Source organism: Dermacentor albipictus, chromosome 4, assembly GCF_038994185.2.
Source record: "Dermacentor albipictus isolate Rhodes 1998 colony chromosome 4, USDA_Dalb.pri_finalv2, whole genome shotgun sequence".
Lineage (NCBI taxonomy): Eukaryota > Metazoa > Arthropoda > Arachnida > Ixodida > Ixodidae > Dermacentor > Dermacentor albipictus.
In genome coordinates, this window is record NC_091824.1 from 66,575,933 (window position 1) to 66,594,360 (window position 18,428).

The following is an 18,428-nucleotide window of genomic DNA, read 5'->3' on the forward strand; positions in this document are numbered from 1 at the left end:
TCTATGCGTCATTGTGCCTGCGCGGCCCTTGCACTTTTCCCCAGTACTTCCCTCGTTCGCATGAGTACCAAGGCTGGATGCGATGGCCACATCACTTCCGAGCAATACAACAACGCTGAGCCATTGGAGACAACCTTGCGAGCGGTATCGCGATCGCAAACAAGAGCAGTGAATAGGAGACGAAGCCCTCGAGCTGATAAGGCTGACTGTGGACCGTAGGTAACCTCCCTGATAGCTGCGGCCCACGCGAGGACATTTTCCGCCCGATAGCACAAGCGAGTCCGTCGTGTGAATGACTTTGTGCCGGCGGGATCTCTCGGCCGCAGCCTCGGGTTTCTCCGTGAGCCGTCATATTTGCAAGAGGACGCCGCTCTAAATTCGAAATGAAGCACCTTAATGCATCGCTAGTTGCGTGGCGGAATGCAGCTGCACTCGCGAGGCCGTACTCGCAAGCGGTTGTCGCCTCCGTGGAAGATGCGAAACCGACAAGTGTCAAGCCGAAGCCCTTCAGCGAGGTTCCCAGGGTTCCCTCACTGCCATTGGTTGGAAGTTCGTGGATGTACTGGCGTCTTGTGGGTGAGGGCTTCTGTTTTTGGTTTCACCGAACTTTTGTGTTCAGCTAAGCGTAAGTTTCTATGTCGTGGTGCGTGGATCATTGTTGGGAAGGACTTTATTCACGAAGAAAAACAAGAACTAATCAGGCTGTGCGAGCTCTATTATAATTCACGATTCTTCATATAATTCAACTAGCAATTAACACGGTGATTCACAGTGCAACATAGATAATGCATTTAATTCTCAGTGACGCAAACTCTGTCGTTGACAATGCCTGTCAATCTTAGTATTGCGCGAGAATGTCAAATCACCTGGGAGATGGTTTCTGTGCTGTACCTTCTTAATTGTTATGCGGGACTTCGATCAGGGTGGTGGCTTACTTGAGAGCACATGTTTCATTTTTTTTAAATAACACACTTAAGCATTTCGTTTCTTTGCGCAATTTGTTACCCTAAATTATTGCAGCAAACACCGAGGCCATGTTGTTTTACCTGCGCGTACTAAGATTGTACCAGTGAAAAACTGGTCTGTTCACTGCGTTACCTTTAGGTCACTCAGCGCATGCCGTGCTAGGGCATAGAATTGCATCGCTCAAGCATACAAAACGGTTTGTGACCATTACTTCACGTAATAGTCCCCCTGTTCACATTTGGCAATGTCCTGGGTTTCAATCGAACTGCCCCAAATCGCTTAGAGTATTTCTACGCGACAAGGCCTCCATGAGACTCTGTTCATAACCTTTGTGTTACTGCATTTTGTTTGTGTGCTGTGTTAGCGTGAGTTTGCTTTGTTGTTGTTCTTATCTCACTTGCTCTCTTTCAACGCTCATCATCTTACCTTGAGTAGCCTGTCGCTAAGCTAACCTCTCCAGATATCATATAACTTTCTCTGTCTCTACTTATTCACATGTATAGGGCGGGCAATGCCAGCCCATGTCATCTTGTTACGAACATAAATGTTAGCGGTCTAAACAAGAGCAGAAGCCTTAGTTGCGTAAATAATAGCAGAATTCATACTGAAACAACAAACGTATACTATACGGAGTCTTTCAAGAAAGAACATGCGCAGGCACGTTTCATGTTTCATCCTCGTTTTCTGCCCGATATTTCAGTACGAACAAATCGCTCACATTCGTTTTAGATGACAGCAGAAGCTATGTTCTTGGCCACAATTGAGGCGTTTCCCTAAAATTGTAAGCATATACGGGCTTCACTGAGAAATGTTATTTGACAAGGCATTTAATTCATGTTGCTTGTAGACAGCAAGGGTTTATCAGTCACAAATAAATACACACGGAGTCATATTATGCCGAAGTTAACAACAACTTGATCTTGCAGTTTTCAGATTAAAGGTTATTGCACATTTTAAACAAGGCCTCAGTTAAGGGTTGAATAAAATATCCTGCTGCCGGACAATTATAGCAGTTATGAAAGCGTCATATGGTACAGATTTTATCTCATATTATTGTTGTGACAGAAAACGATAAGCTACTTTAAAGAAGCTCCAAATTTATTTTCTGAACAACCTTAAACATCCTTTTTTTTTCTTGAGTTTCAACGAGCCCTTAAAAATAGAATGCAATGTGGAATTCACAATTGAACGAAGGAGACAAGGCAATACACACGTTTACTGCTTTTCGGTCTGCCTTCCGTTCTGATCCTTCTTTTTGGTAACATTTTTCTGCTCTTTATAAGTCTCAGTCACAAAAATAAGGAAGAAAATAGACCTATTCAGCTGCAAATGGACATAACTGGTAGAGAACAAACATTTTAAAAAGGGTGTTCTTAAGGAAATCTATATGAACGGTTCCACTATTTCGTGTTATTTCTGCAGTCACATTATTCGAAAAAGTGGGCAGCATTTCGTTTCCACTTTTTAATGCTCCGAAGTTCGCAAGAAAAACAAAGAAAAATTAGGCATCTTCATTCAGGGGATGCTTATAGTTGCAATAAGCGGCCATGTCGGTCGACCGCAACACGGAAGTACCTGTACAGAAGAGAAAACCAAGTGCGATGCACTAAATTGATCACACCTGTCACAGACTCCAGATTTTGCTTGATTTTATGTTAAAGCTAACAATGAGTAGACACATAAGGCATCTGATGTCGTGCGGCAAAAGAAAAAGAGGCGTAACCTCTGAAAATTTATTGAGCTCGACGCACTCAATGTCACTTGTTTATGAAATAAATGAAAGGTTTCCACCAAAGACTAGTATATAACCTTACAATAGCAACAAAAGCCAATGAGAACGTAGCCTGAGTGTAGTGTGAGCGCCACGCAAGTGCTTTAAAGCACTTGTTCACTTTTCATAATAAACAGTAGCCAAGAAAAAGGAAAATTAGAAATCGGTGACAGACCCTTGTGAGTTGCTACGCTTTCCTAAGGAAATGAAAACGCTAATAGTTTATAATTTTCTTGCGATTTATCAAAGCACGGAACATTTTTACTTCCCTAATTATGAGAAGACGAGGTAAAATTTATTCAATTATGACGAAGATGCTTTCAAATATCGATAGCACCGTGAAATTTTTCCAATTTTCTAATTCGTAGGGCAAGGTCTCTTATGCGTTTTTTAGAACAATATTGCTTCTTCCCATAGCAAACATTATTGGCATGCAGCACTGATATAAACTTAGGCGTACACTGAAAAAAATGTTAGGCGATGTATAATTAGTATACTAAAGAGTGGTAGGGCCGAATGAATAGTTCTATTCAACTTACCTAATATGTGTGACATTCTAAATCCCATGGCGTCTTTTCCCTCTCTCTTTTCATAGTGCCGTCTTGTTCTTATACCTCTAATAGGTGACATTCTAGGCGAGAATGAGTTTTTAAAGGTACCAAAATAGACTAAATGAAGGGCATAAATAAAAGCTCTTTTAGAGAGAACAGGCCTAGCGGGTCAGGAGACACCGTTAAATACAATGATAGCGGACTACACTACACTGCGATACCCGCCCCAGTTCATGCATCATGAAGGGACATGCTTTGAAGACAGTATGTCTGTGATAGATGCTTAGCCAGAGGTTAGGCACGTTGTAGTCATACTGTGGTCACACTGTGGTTACATTAATTAAATGTGTTAGGAAGTTTACCCTGCACAACTTCAGTAAAGTTTGCCTTCGTAGAATATTACCGAAATACGAAATAAGAACAGGGACATTTTCTCAAACGAGATTGACTTTATCGGTCATAGAAGTTGGACATCACAAGCAAAAAAATGTATTTCGAAAGGAATTAACCACTCGCCGAGACTAATAAAAGGTTTTTAGGCTTTTATTAGTCCCCTTTATGTCATTCCGCGTATGGGGTGTCATTCGGTAAGGGCGATGCACACTTCTAGCGCGTGAACAGGCACTTTTTTTTTATAAGTTTCCCGTGATATAAACCTCTGTCTTGACTACTTGTGTTGAGACATTCCACGCTGTGATTTTTCTTTATTATTTCATACCTATCAAAAAATATCATATGACACATATGGAACATATCCTATTACCTCGTATGAGCTAATAAAAACACATGTTTCATATGTGTACCACATTTCAAGCATAACCTTGTATTCTAGTGCTTAAGGGTGCTTTCCGTCAAAGTGTTGTGCCAATCTAAACAGGTACTTGTCTTTACGAATGCGTCAATAGTGAATATTAATTTACTTACTGACGAATATCTTGGCAATCTGAAAAGCCTGTGAGAGCATCTACAGCCTTTTATGAGACTGATGGATCCCTTTACCGATTCCAGTTTAATATCTGTAATGTTTATACGGGCAGTAGGTTTTTCTATATATTCGGAACACTAAAAGTCATATGCGTTCCACGGGTGCAGAAATTCAGATGGAAGTTCTATGCCCCTATAGCCACAGCAATCAGGACCTACATATGCAACTAATACAGAATGCTACGCGATAAAGTCCGGTCCCGAAAGCCTTTATCGCTGCTATGTCTAGTATACACCTTTCTCCTTCAAAAAAGTAAAGGCGTGTCAGAAGAAATCCGCCTTACATTTACAATACAACTTATAGCTATGTTATCTATATCCAAAATTTTCCATCTCGCGCAAGTTCGCCACTTTGGCCTCTCTTGCAGGTTGCAGCACTTTTATGAAACACTGCTGCATAAAACATTACCTAACGTTAACAAGAGAACATTGTACCAAACACGAGCACAGTACATGAAAAAAAGGACTCGACAGCATCTGGCTGCATTGAAGGGAACACCCACTCTGGTGAATTGCATTTCCATCAGCAGTTCCTACTTTAGCTTCGCTCCAAGATTTCTTGGTTGCCTCCAAATGTCAGAAAGAGAGGCTACTATTGGCTGAATACAGACCATATGCATTTTAATCAATGTTAACGTGGTCCAGCCTCAGGAATGTTGTAAACTCTGTAGAGTGAAACGACTAGCCGTGCATGGAAAGGGCGGTAGCAGAAATCTGGCTTTCAGCAGTAGAACACATTTATTGACGTCGATTGTCGGAAGATAACATATCAGCTGCCCTTACTAGACCCACTCCTCAAATTATTCCGTCTCTGAACATGAAAAAGGACGATATAACTGCCTGTAATTTTGGTGGACACTGATGCATTCTGCAAGATCACGCTCATTTCTCCCAATTACATGCCCGTTAAGGTTTGTGATGCAGCCACAACTTTTGCTGCCTTGTAAAATGTGTGCGTGCGATGTCCATAATTTGTTTAGTAAAGGCAGCCTCCTAATAATTGCCTGATGAATAAACAGACTTCATAGCAAATCAAAGCTTGAAATCGCAAAGAAAAAGCCATGAAAAAGTTCGCAGGTGTTAGAAACAACTTGTCATGCACACCGACAAGGGAGTACGATTTGCTTAATAATAAGGAAGCTATAATATTTTTGTCTATTATATCCTGCGGACTAGTTGCATGGGTTTCTTGCACAAAGGCATCAATTAGGCTGAGCAATGGCGTGATGATCACTTGTAGGCCAAGGATCCTAAATATATCAGCGTTCCTAGTACAATTATCACAGCAGCGAAATATGCATCTAGTTCTGTAAATGTTCAGTCTAGCGGACACTTGGTTTTGTTATCAAAATCATTGAACTGGTATCAGTTCGAAAAATGTGTGGCTTTATATATAGGAATGGTGCGGGTACATATGGCCATAGACATGTGAATAAAGAAAGAAAACACCGTTCATCGTCGCAGGCGAGTACAGGGATACACCGACTAAATAAAAAAATATGATCTGCAGCAACCGTAATCCTTAACCGTAACATGTATTGTTGCCGTAATTTTGATTTGGTGGTGGGGCGATTTTTTTTTTCACGTTCTTTGTGTTCATTGAGCAGCTTCATTCGGCCGAGAGCTAGGTCACCTTTGAGCTCGCGCCATTATTTACGTCTTCATCCAAAGAGGAGGTTAACTGCGCGCTCAATGATGAAATTGACGAATTGAAACGCGAATGTAAATGTTTCACTTTATTACCTGTTTTATTTATGACGTGTTTCAATGATAGGCATGTACTGCCGTCGCCTTAAGAAAACCTACAGGTAATGACCGACCTGGCTTGCATCTGGGTTTTCAAGCGCTCCCTTGTAACTGCAACACACAATACATGTATGTTGTTTACTGTAGAAAATGCTGCACTCGTACAAACCAATTCATCAAACTATCTGGAGATGCAGCTGTCTCAAATAAAACAAACTATCAGAGTAACGTGACCTACATACCCCCGTGCACTTTCACCTTAACCTTAGCTTTACAAGCCATCCCACGGGTCCTCTCAGCAGCCAGTATAAGCCAGGTAAAGCTGTAATAATCGAGGCCTTTTTATCTTACTGTGTCTCACTTCGAAGCAAATCGTTCTTTCCTCATGGAGCGCTGAACTTTTCGAGACGTGACAGCACCGACAAGCGAACCACATCACTTACAGATACAGATTTGCACCCATAGCAACAAAAAGTAATACTCTCGCTCCCGTAGAAAGAAAACAAATGCATGCCTCCCTCGAAGCCATATATATATATATATATATATATATATATATATATATATATAGAGAGAGAGAGGTCTGTGTCTCTGAATCACCATCTGGAATTGAAGAGCAAGTCCCTCTATTGTTTCGTTTATGTATGTATGTATGTATGTATGTATGTATGTATGTATGTATGTATGTATGTATGTATGTATGTATGTATGTATGTATGTATGTATGTATGTATGTATGTATGTATGTATGTATGTATGTATGTATGTATGTATGTATGTATGTATGTATGTATGTATGTATGTATGTATGTATGTATGTATGTATGTATGCATGTATGTATGTATGTATGTATGTATGTATGTATGTATGTATGTATGTATGTATCCATGTATGTATTCACGTGTACTTATACACGTATGGAGGAACTGCGACCTTTCCTGGAGTAATTTGTACGCCCACACCGATTTAGAATGCCGAGAACTCGACAAACTACTGAATAACAATAAAGAAATGTACCGATATGCTTGCATCGCGTCTTCTTTGTGATGATAGCTAAAGATGAGATTTTCTCCGGGGAGGGACGCTAGTAGCTTAGAATGAGTATTTGTACCAGTCTAAAACTGGAAAAGCACTACATCCAAAGGAAGAAACAAACCGAGCCAGCCAGATAAAGGAACAGAGCGCTGTTCCTTTATCTGGCCGGCTCGGCTTCTTTCTTCCTTTGTATGTTGCGCTGTACCAGTTTTAAAATGCAATACCGACTCGCCCAATCCTCAAGCCTATTTGTACCAGATTGGTCGCAAACACTCATACTTGCCTTTAGCGCTCGGTCTCAACCTGCATGTCGCAGGCTCGATTCTTTTAGACATCACGGCTAACCAGCGTTTGCTCGGAATCAAAAGCAGTCGAAGTGACCGTACACAGCTGTAGAGATGCGGATGCTTCAGAAAAGCTGACCAGAATTGACCACACTCGCGTTCTGACGCACTTGAATTTTTCAGCAGTGGGCATCACAAAAGACCACGTGTACCGTCTATGTGTCCTCCCCATTCTTTGCCATTCTTTTTCATACGAAAGCTATAAACTGCTTACTTCTTCGAACTTACGGGCGCTTTTGCTTTTATTTGAGTGCAATAATATTTGAGATAGTTGCTACGAGAGTCAAGGGTGCTCTGCGAATTTATCGCTAGAGTCAACGGGACAGACAATGCATCAAGTTCTCATGCTGTAGCACGCACACTATGTCGCAAGGCTCTACTAGATAGGAAATAAACAGATGAATGTATGAATGAATGAATAAATAAATAAATAAATAAATAAATAAATAAATAAATAAATAAATAAATAAATAAAAAAAACTACATCAGTGGTTCTTGGTTGCTGCTGCTCATATGTTTTTAAACATATAAGCAGCAGTGTTCTTTGACGACATTGTGTTATCTGTGGCATGACGAGAAAAATAATCAAATAACTGTGGTGATAATGTAAATATGCAGAAATGGACGTATTTTTAAAATTTGCATAGACTAACGCATATTTTATTCGAATCGTAGACATCAGGCAAAAAAATAAGGAGAAAAACCCTCGATCGTACAGCTGGATTATGTCAACGTGTTGACATAGATTTCCCTCCCGTCTACGTAAAAGTAAATTTGATGCATGGGAATTGGCTCTTGTGTATAGACGCTATAGGGTACCCGAAAAGTAATTGTGCAGTGTGAAAAACAAGCAAAGGTATGATTATTTTTTGTGAATGACATCGCAGTTTCACGCGTGGTATGATAGCACAAGAGCTGTAGTTCATCAGATAACGTCTGTAGGTACACTCAAAGGACGGGTGTACGAAAACGATTTTCACAAAGAGTAGATGCTACAGGCAGACATTATCCAGCACATCGGCGCATACAACTCAGCTGATTGCACATGGCAATTAACAATAAGCAGGATTATATTCAGATATGTATCCAAGAAGGTGGTGGACATTTGCGGCATTTCCTGTAGTCATCACTGCAGTGCCGTAAATAAAGGTTCAAATTTTATGACCACCATGTTCACTGAACCGTTACTTTTCGGTCACCCGGTAGAAAACGGCTATCATAGCTTCTGATCATTCTTCTTCTGCCCCTATATATGTCAAATTAGATCGCACATCTAATGTAACACTGTACTTCCCTTTACGGTCTAAACTTTAAAAGGCGACTGTCCTGGGCTTTCGGTTAATTATTCTAAATACTGCTCTTCTGAGTCGCATCGCAGGCCAATTTCGATTCTTTGAGCTGAAGCAGTCACGCCCCTGTTCCCTTACCAGCATAAGAAGGAGAAATGTATTGTACTTATTGCGCGAGGCGTGCGATCAAAATTTTATGATTATATGACTGATGACATCAGACTTTCCCTTAGTAGCTGCCTTAGCCCATGCTTTCTAAAGGGTTCGTCGGTCAAGTAGTCGGTGCGATAAGATTATCAGGCAAGCGCTCTGTATGAAAATGCCGGAACTGGCAAGGCCAAGTGATAAAAGTGGAAGGTCGAAACATTTTGTTCGTAGCTATGCCCGTCATTCACGTAGAATTTAAATCAAACGTCTCCTTTCTTCGCTGCGGTGGAACACAGAAATATGGGAATGAAAGACTTCGCAGTGAGTACTATTATTACGGCATTCACTTGACTCTTTTCACACGCTTTTAATGAATAATATACTTGCATACTTAATTTAAAGAAAGAAAGTTTGGCGCTTGATGCACACGCGACACGTCTCAAACAGTTAATTGGCTTTCGCAGGAGAGAAAAGCATGCGTCTACATTAGAAATGTGTTTAATAAGTGAGTCGACAGCAGCAGAGCAAAACCTGGCCCAAGGTTAGAAGTGTTCAAAGAAGAAGTGAAAATAAAAGTTCATGCGATTTCAACAAAGAAAAGAACGCGGAAGCAATGCAGGTAAACTTGCAGCAGCTAATAAAAGCGGAATGCATAAGCACAGGCGAGTTTAAAGATTACTTTCGGTAACTTAAACCAGGCTACAACTATTTGATGCGTCGACTATCGAGGCGCTTGGGTGAGTCAGGTCAAGAAATTAAAGGCTGATAATGGGTGAAGCGCCAACGAAAAAGGCACCAGGCCCTGAAAAAGGGCAAATGCCACGCAGATTAATTGCCAAGGAACTTTTACAAGAGAACCAAAGGGAAGTCAACGATACTTTTTTTTTCATTGTTAGTATGACTTATTCGCATGCAGCGCTGTAGACCCGGAGGTTTTAAGACAAAGTTTATTTCCTCGACGCGGCGTCTCGGGGAATATAAAACAGAGCAGCTGGAATGGCCCATTAGTGAGGACGAGGTTAAGTATAGGGAATTTAAAAGCCCAACCCCGGCCACTCTCGCGGAAGTCGCGGGCTCAATGTAGCTTTTTACAAAGTTCTGAGATGCTGGTTGATGACAACTCCAACTACCGGTTTTATTGAAGCATATGATGTAAGTGCATTGCCCCCTTGCTTTGCGGGAACGCACACGATTCTTATATCCGAACATATAACCCACTCAGAAAAACAGCACAGTGTCACTTCCTATTGTTATTATTATTTATGATACCTCACAATGCTTCCGAAGAGGCACTGATTGAAGGGGGCACAGAGTAATAAACAGAGTTATGTCAGCACACAGCAAGTAAAACAAAACACTGCAGTGTCATCAAAGTACTATAGACATATTCTGTATGTAATACAAGCGAATGTGGAATCCTTAGACAATATGAAAATGTCTGCCCAGTGGTTCGCGAGAGTGGTTACTGTCAGTGGTCATGACGATGGCTTCGGGAAGATCATTCCAAAATGCAATGACACGTGATAGTGCACATGAATTAAAAGCTTTAGTCCTTCCGAAAATGCATTAGATGCTCAGATTATGATGCGGACGTCGTGATGTGCGCGTTGGAGGGTGAATTGCTTAGCGACGGGACGGTAAGATATGAGCGTACTTATGCAGTAGGTATAAAAGTGAAACAGAGCGACGGGTATCCGACGGCTGGAGGTTAAGTTCTCGTTAAATGTTAGTACCACTGACATGGCGGTCTTAGTTATTGATATAAATCAACTGGCTCTATTTTGGATCACCTCTATCTTGTTAATGAGGTGCCTCTGACGAGGAGACCAGACTATGGACGTTAGCTTGACTAATGTAGTTATAAAATTCGTTGAAGAATAGTAGCTAAACGATGTGGTGCCACACCAAACATGCGGAATCAAAGGTAGATCGATATTTACAAGCAATAATGTCGCGTGTGTTGTTCCAGAATGTTGGGATGACTCTGGACTTGGGGCGCTTGTGATCGCCATCGACATAGAAAATGCTTTTGACAGAGTTGGCCATGATACTTTTGTTTTGAGATTGGACTGTGTAAATTTGGGCAGTGTGGTCAGAAGGGGAGTCGCCATGGCGTACAGGGCTTGGACAACGCAAATGACAGTGCGTCAAATAGTGGGTGAACGCACAGAAATGCAACGATCTCTCCGTCGCCAGGCGCGCCCTCTCTCACCGCTTTTGTTTTGCTCGTACTTGGAGCCCTTGCCATTGCGCATTATGGGCAGCAAACATGTCAGAGTATTTAGGTGAAAACAAGTACAAGTAAAACTTTTAGATTACCCAGAGGCTGGCACGGCGTTCTGCGTTCGATATAAGGGCATCGTGCAGTTCGTTCAAGCTGTAGAACGTTTTTCTGACGTGAACGGGAGCGCTGTTAACAGGGAAGATGTCTGCGGCTTCGGCATGCTGACTGATCAATAGCGCCAGATACCTTTGCCAATAAAACTTTTGTTACAACTAATGCAAATGATTTGGGGGCTGCATTGTAATATTGAAGCTAAACATTTTGACAGAATTGCCTATCTGGTACGGTTAATTAATTATGAATTTCAAGTGGCTGCAAACAAAAAAATAAGTTTATTTTGCCGACGTTTCGGAACCAACTCGGCTCCTTCTTCAGGGGGCAGTGATGACGATGTCCAGGTGCAAATAAAGCATCTTGGCGAAATCACCTGTGCGAATTGCGCGAGAAAACAAGCAAATGGAAAATACGGTCTATAATTGGTAGAAGCAGTCTCAGCAACCTGTTCATAGGTAACACGGAAAAGTTCTATCTAGTGCTCGCGGTTTTCATGTGAGGGTCTTCCTAGGAGAGGACGACTCGTATAAATGTTTTCTGACGCGACCGCGACGGCAGATTGAGTTTAGTACACCTTCTTATTGCGCCAAGAGGTCACGTGGTTTCTGTTTATTATATTTGTAAAACACCACTTTTGTTGCGTACAGTCTTGCAGCTCCGCTTGGGAGACACTTTGCTCGTTGTTGTGGTCTCGGAGGATCGAACGACAGGGCTAGTTCAGGGATTCCTAAGAGAAGTCATTTTGGCTTGTCGTTTGTGGTTTGTAGGCTTTTAGTTAAAGTATCTCAGCGAAGTAAATTGTAAAAGAATGTAGGATGATGTTTGTCGTTTTGTGTTTCCTGCAGTGTATTTTACCGATTGATTTTTTTATTCTACGAAAGAAGAAATAGGTGCTCTTAAGCGAGTTAAGAGAATCATGGTACTACCAGCGGCAAGCATATTATTCATTGCGTGGACACCGGTACGTTTCCTGTAAAGCAACGCCAAGCAGAGAAGGCTTTATTTGTTCCGTGGGGTGTTCACTTTATTATAGCCAAAAATGGCAAAGCTTTTGAACACGCGCTCTATGACCTCTCCTCAACGTACTCTCAAAAAAGAACTTCCAATTAATCCATATAAAGTCCGTTCCAAGTTTCATGATAGCGCTCCATTTTGATGATGGCGCCGCGCTCAATCTATATTAAACATCCTTCAGAATGGAACAATATACAAAAGTTTAAACTATCTCACACGACGTCACGAAGAATAGCAGAGCTTTTTGCAATTTTGTCTTTGCTGCACTACATAAATTCAAAGCAAAAGGGGAACAATAGGTCCTCCTTTGTGACTCGCAGGCAGCTTTATCTTCAGTTCATAGTGAAATCAGCAGTTCGCAAAACATGGCGTTAGTTCACGAGATGCTTAAGGAACTCACAAAAGCAAGTGAAGAAAATCATACAGTATAATGTTGCAATGGATACCTGGCAACTGAAATATCCCCGGGAATGTTCCAGCAGATAAGGAAGCTGGATAAGCGCATGTTAATAATGCCACACATTGTCTCCGTCTAACAAAAGGCGAATTGCGCTGCATACTAAGACAGATATCAGCCCATGGTTGCAAAGTGACATGGTTTGAATAGAATTCGAAATCTTCAGATTTGTTTCACATTGACCCATCATTTTAATTTAAGATACTGTACACATTAAATACAACCAGTGCCTTTGAAGCGCTGATTAACCTTCTGCGGCTCGGTACCGCGTGCACAAAACACTTTCGACATAAAATTTCAAGAGCTGATAGTGCGGAATGCACTTGTGGCCAGACTGATGAAGATGTACAGCATCTTCTGCTAGAATGTCCGCGACATGACACAAACTGACAACGCTTAGCACGTGATTTAGTGGCGTTAGATCGCAAGCCCTTCGGCCTCAGGAAGATCTTAGGCCCTTGGCCAACTTGCTTATTGCAAAGGCGAGCGTTACTGGCCCTATAACGATTTCTCGAAGCGAACAATATTCTCGGGAAGTATTGAGTAGAGTGTTTAAATGTGATAGCGCATTCGATGTTTTTATTTTTCCTGACTTTGGTCAATCCAATGCCTGGTTTTTTGTAACTTCACCAGAATTTAATCCACGATTTCTTATGTGCCCTTATTTTATTCCAGCTATGTGACCAGACTTTGTGTTTACTTCAGTGCACATACGTGACTGGACTTTGTGTTGCTGTGCGTCTGAGTTGACTTTCAGTTTTAGCGGCATTAGTCTACTTACGCGACCGGACTTTGTGTTATTATGATTTGGAGTTGTCTTTCTGTTGTAATGTGACATTAGTGTACTTATGGTACCGAAATTATTGTTGTTATGATTTCACTATTTTTGCTATGATTTATTCTTCTTTCTTTAAGTCTCTATGTGAAAAGGAGTAGCCGGCGCCAATTAAAGGCGACATCATCGCCTAATTAACATATAATAATAAATAAAAGAAAACATGCCTCACGCCCGCAAAGCATGTGGCGGTTTACTATGGCCATACGACAAGCAGACGCCGACGCAAGCTTAGCCAAGCCAAGCCCGAGTCAAGGCTGGCCAATGTTATAAGCGATGTAGAAAATAAAAAGTATCTTTATTACTGTTTTATGTGTGTGAATGTGAAGTACGTGTTCTTATGGTGCGTGAACGGCAAGTGAGTTTTGTATTGTTTTATTATGTCAGGCAAGAGCTGAAAAAATATGAATCTTGGCCTAATGGTTTGAGCATCGGTCTGCTGTGCTGGAAGTCAGAGGTTCGTTTCTCCGTCGGTAACAAGTTTTATTGAAAAGGTCCGAAACGAGATGAGAGCTGAAACCACTTATGCACCTCCCGAAAACGTCCGGAATGATACAGAGAATGCTTCGGATTAAAAACTAGGGGCCGGATTCACAAACCTGTTTGCTCGTAAGTGCTCTTTTCCGCAGAGTGGCTGCCGTCGCTAATAATATGTCCAGTATCAGGATTGGCTGGAATTTGTTCTCATGAAAAATTACAGCGTAAGAAGTTTTTGTGAATATTGGCCGAGCTGAGCTACACTGTTTGCTTCTGCTGCGGAAATTAACGCGATCGCCATAGCACGTTTACCGGCATGCGACAGCCTTTGGCAGCTACGAATACGAACACCGTGTGAGGCGTTGTTTCTGTTATACCACAACAGGGGCAGCGGCCATTTCCAAATGCTCCCCATTAGGGCAATCTCTACCACAGTCGTTACATTTTTTTATTGCGTTGGTTTGCCTTGCGACATCAAAGGAAGGGTTACACATAATTGTGAAGCTCTGTCTCCTGCATCAAGTCCAAAAAGGACCGGTGATGAGGGCCAATGGTTCACTTGTGTAACTCTGGCGGTGGATTAGGATAGAGACCTACACGGCTCAGATGACGTTGACGTGCCGATCACAAACCAGGGCATATCCGTAGAAAGTGCTGTAGGTCTACCTCCTGTACTGGCGCAGGACAGTATGGCCACCTAGAGAAGTCGTCAATATATCTCAACTGCCCGCGGGTGGAAGGCGTGACAGCCGCACTCGCGCGAAATTTTCGGAGCGACACCTGCTCCTGACGGGTGAAGACATGCGCGAGTTACTGACAAAGTTCGGGAGCCAAATTTACGTAGACAAGGCTAACCTATGCCATCTTGAAAAGCCACCTTTCTTGACCCACTTAGTATGCTTTCTACGGCTGTATGCTTATTTAGCTTTATTTGCAACTACAAAAGAAAGATGTAAAGAAAAATATTGTTCACCTTCCCTCATGTTAGTTAACCTAACACCACCAAATACAAGCTTAAAAACATGCCTGAAATGGTGCTGTTCAAATGTTTGTTACGAATGGTCACCAAAACGTGGTCACTTTCACTCGGAAAGGAGTAGCGTTGAAAGCGATAGCAGGCTTCGCCGTGGCTCTCATGCTCTGCGGACAGTGTCGTAACAATGATGTGAGGCAATTAACATACAGGCGCGACGTAGTAAGCCAGTCAACTGCTGCTGTACAAAAGAAACAGTGTTGGAAGAACGACCGTCTTGGGACGCTGCTATACGCGTCTCAACATACTGGTGTGATCTGGAACACCGCCTCCGCCGTTGCAGGCATCGCACCTCAAACTTACGGAAGATGAGACCCAAGGAATATCATCGGCGTTTATAGCTTGAAGTGTAGCGTCCGCCCTGCTCAAAACACTGCGCAACCAAAGTCGGGTCACGCCCGCACTGAAAGTGAACACTCGCGTCCCAGCGTCGGCGCGTTGGGTTACGCCAACAACCGACTTTGCTAGAACTGAAGCTCTCCACATGTGGACGTACTGTGGCAATGAAAGGAAAGTTACGGGGGCGGAACTACTGTAAACGTTCTACCGAGCGTAGTATTGGGCCAGTGTATATGACAGCGATTTCGGTTCCTTAGAGAAGATACTTAATCGGTGTAGCTTCAACGTACGATTACTTCGCGTCTGCAAAGACGCAAAAGCAAAAGCTAGGAATCTTAATCAACTTCAACACTCAGTGGTGTTCTTTGGGTTCATCGGCTGTTGTAAATGAGGTATTTATGCTTTCTCTTCACCAGCTTAAATTAAGCAAGATAAGGAGTGAACTAACGTGGACGAAAATGTGGGACATTTTTCAAAAGCGTTCTGGTTTGTGCGAGTTTTGTCAGCGCAGCTTTCCTTTCATTGCCACAGAAAGTTGTTCGCAAGTTAACTAACGTTGCACACAGCTTATAAGCTTGTGGTCTCCGCCTATATAGCGGTGCTCCGCCGGGAGTCACCTTGACCACCGCGCAGGTCCGAGGATCCGAGCCCCTCAGGGGGACGATCAGCTCAGCCGCGTGTGTTTCGTGTGCCCGAAGTGGACGCTCGTTCGGTACTTGGCAGAGGGTCGTCCGAAAGCGGAAAGCAGCAAAGGGCCACTCTTGCTACCAGACCTGACGCGGCGAGCCTGATCGTTAAAGCGTTCTGGCTCGGCTATCAAGCGGCCAAAGGCTTAATGAGCCCTTGGCCCCACGTTGGGCGCCACTTTGTGGTCTCCGCCTATATAGCGGTGCTCCGCCGGGAGTCACCTAGACCACCGCGCGTGTCCGAGGATCCGAGCCCCTCAGGGGGACGATCAGCTCAGCCGCGTGTGTAGCGTGTGCCCGAAGCGGACGCTCGTTCGGTCTCCTATGGGAGCGAAACAGAGCGCCGCAAGGAGAAGGTCCAGAGTACAAGGAAGGCGTTTATTGTACGACCACCTTGGCGTTCAGGATATCTGTATACACCCGTTTCGGCGCGGGGCTCATGAGCCGAAGCTCCCGCAAGTCAAGGGGTGACACTCAGCTATCTCAAAACGCGGTAGCACGCCGCTATACGGGAGGATGGCTCCCAACGACCGTGCTACCAGGGCAACGTTCTTTCAGCTCGGGGTAGCCTCCGAGGGCGACTCGGCGCAGTACGACCGCGCACGTCAAGTGAGCCGCGTCTCTTTGGCGTAGCCTTCAGAACAGGAGCAGCGAATAGGTACGCAACCGCCTCGGGTCGAGGACCTTCGGCGAGACCGGCCAACCAAAGGGATGACCAGGGAGAATGGGAAGTCAGTACGCACCGTTTCGCTGTCCGAGAGCTTCCCCCGCGTTGCCGCTCCTCGGTCGACTTGAGTCGCCAGGAGAGAGGGAACGCGGGTTCCTGCCCAAACAGACCAATCGGGTGAGCCCCTGGACCGTTCGGGGGCGGACGGCAGCAAGTGTTTTACGGTCCCGCTGCCGTTCGGCGCCCTCGGAGGAATGAGAGAGAGGGAAAGCGGTGGACCGCGCGCGCGAAGTTCGAAAGCGACCTCGCCGCGCTCGGCTCCTATGCCCAAAACGTGCTGCGCTATGGCGCTGCAACGAAATGGGCTACGCAGTCCCCACAAGCTGTAATACTAGTTTTCGTGCACATAACACTAACGCCAGCAGCGTAATAAAGAACGCTTCCTCGGATCCGTAGCAGAGCTCATTGAGCAGAGCGTGAAGGTACTTCGACTTGGCTTCACCGTTTCCGCATCCAGACGCACTGCGCCTTTTTATCTGCTCTGGAGACCAAGCGCCGCCCATACTGGGACAGCACTGTGGTGACGGCGGCCTGCGACAATGGCGCATACGAGCCTCGAGTGTCCATATAATTGCTCTGGCAATGAACATTGCTTTACCTGAATCAGCACCATAATTTCCATACACTGTCGAAATGCGAGGCGTCTTTATAAAAAGGCTTGAATATATTTTACAAAAGTTAACGGCTCCATGAATTCACCGAGGAACTGATGCCTCGCGGCATCATTCGTGCTAGTCCTGCAGCAGAATCGCTCCGAACAGTTTCCGCTTGGGTTGGTCCGTTGGCGTTAGCACGTTTCTTTTTGGCGCCCTGGCACCATCCGCAGCCAGATACGTAAGCGACACAGACGAGATAGGCGAGAGAAGCGCCAGAAGGTGCTTCCACCGATGAGAGAGGATCGCTGCGGGCGCTTCCACCAATGAGAAAAGATTGGTCGGTGACGTGACGCAAAGGTCGGTTCCCTTTCATTCCACCAGGCGGTGTAGCGCTACGCGCATCAAGGGCAGCGGAGTCCACCGATTGACCCCGGTGTATTGCTCAAAAATCCTTCGAGATTCACGTCGTCACACCGCCGTAATTATGTTCTCGCTATTGAATAGTCAACATGCGGTTCTCATTCGTGGTCATTCCATCGTCTTTGTACTGTCATCGAAATGCACTACTTGCGATACCCTCGTCGTCATGCCTTCGTGGTCGTTCCATTGTCGTCATTCCAGCTTTGTCTTAGCCGTAGTTTCTGGCAGCCGTGGCCGGGATTCGATCCCGCGAACTCACGCTTACTAGGTCCACATCACACTCACTGAGCAACTAGGGCGGGTCTAATTGTTCTCATGCCGCAGTGCTCATGCCGTCGACTTTACAACGTGTTCATGCCGGTGTTTTCATATTGTCCCCGTCATTGCGTCGTTGTCGTACAGGCATCGTCATCCATGCGCTGTCGTGGTCATTCCATCGTAGTCATTCCAGCTTCGACACCCGACTCTCGTTGTGTCGTCATCGTTGCGCCATCGTCGTAATACAGCCGTCATCCAGTTGTCGTTGTCGTCTTGCACTCATCTGAGACGAGCGTAGTAATTTAAAGGAGAAGGGCACAACACATCATTCACAGGGAAATATCATTGAGGAAACAGGACCTTCAGACCCTGAAGCGATTCGTCGTGCGTAAAACTGGGAGCGAAAATACCTAG

The 18,428-nt window shown here is 44.1% G+C and overlaps 1 protein-coding gene across 2 annotated transcripts in view; it reads left to right on the plus strand.

The window, feature by feature from the left end:
- The first annotated feature begins 253 nt into the window (after window positions 1–253).
- LOC135897621 (probable cytochrome P450 49a1) overlaps window positions 254–18,428 on the plus strand; it is a 51,072-nt gene continuing 32,897 nt past the window's right edge. Inside the window, exon 1 of one of the 2 annotated variants that reach the window (XM_065426306.2) lies at window positions 254–576. In XM_065426306.2, the coding sequence (XP_065282378.1) occupies window positions 384–576 (193 nt within the window). In that variant the 5' untranslated portion in view covers window positions 254–383. Of the gene's footprint in view, window positions 577–9,053; window positions 9,156–18,428 lie in introns of those variants that run through there. The other variant, XM_070537063.1, reaches the window with a different exon arrangement.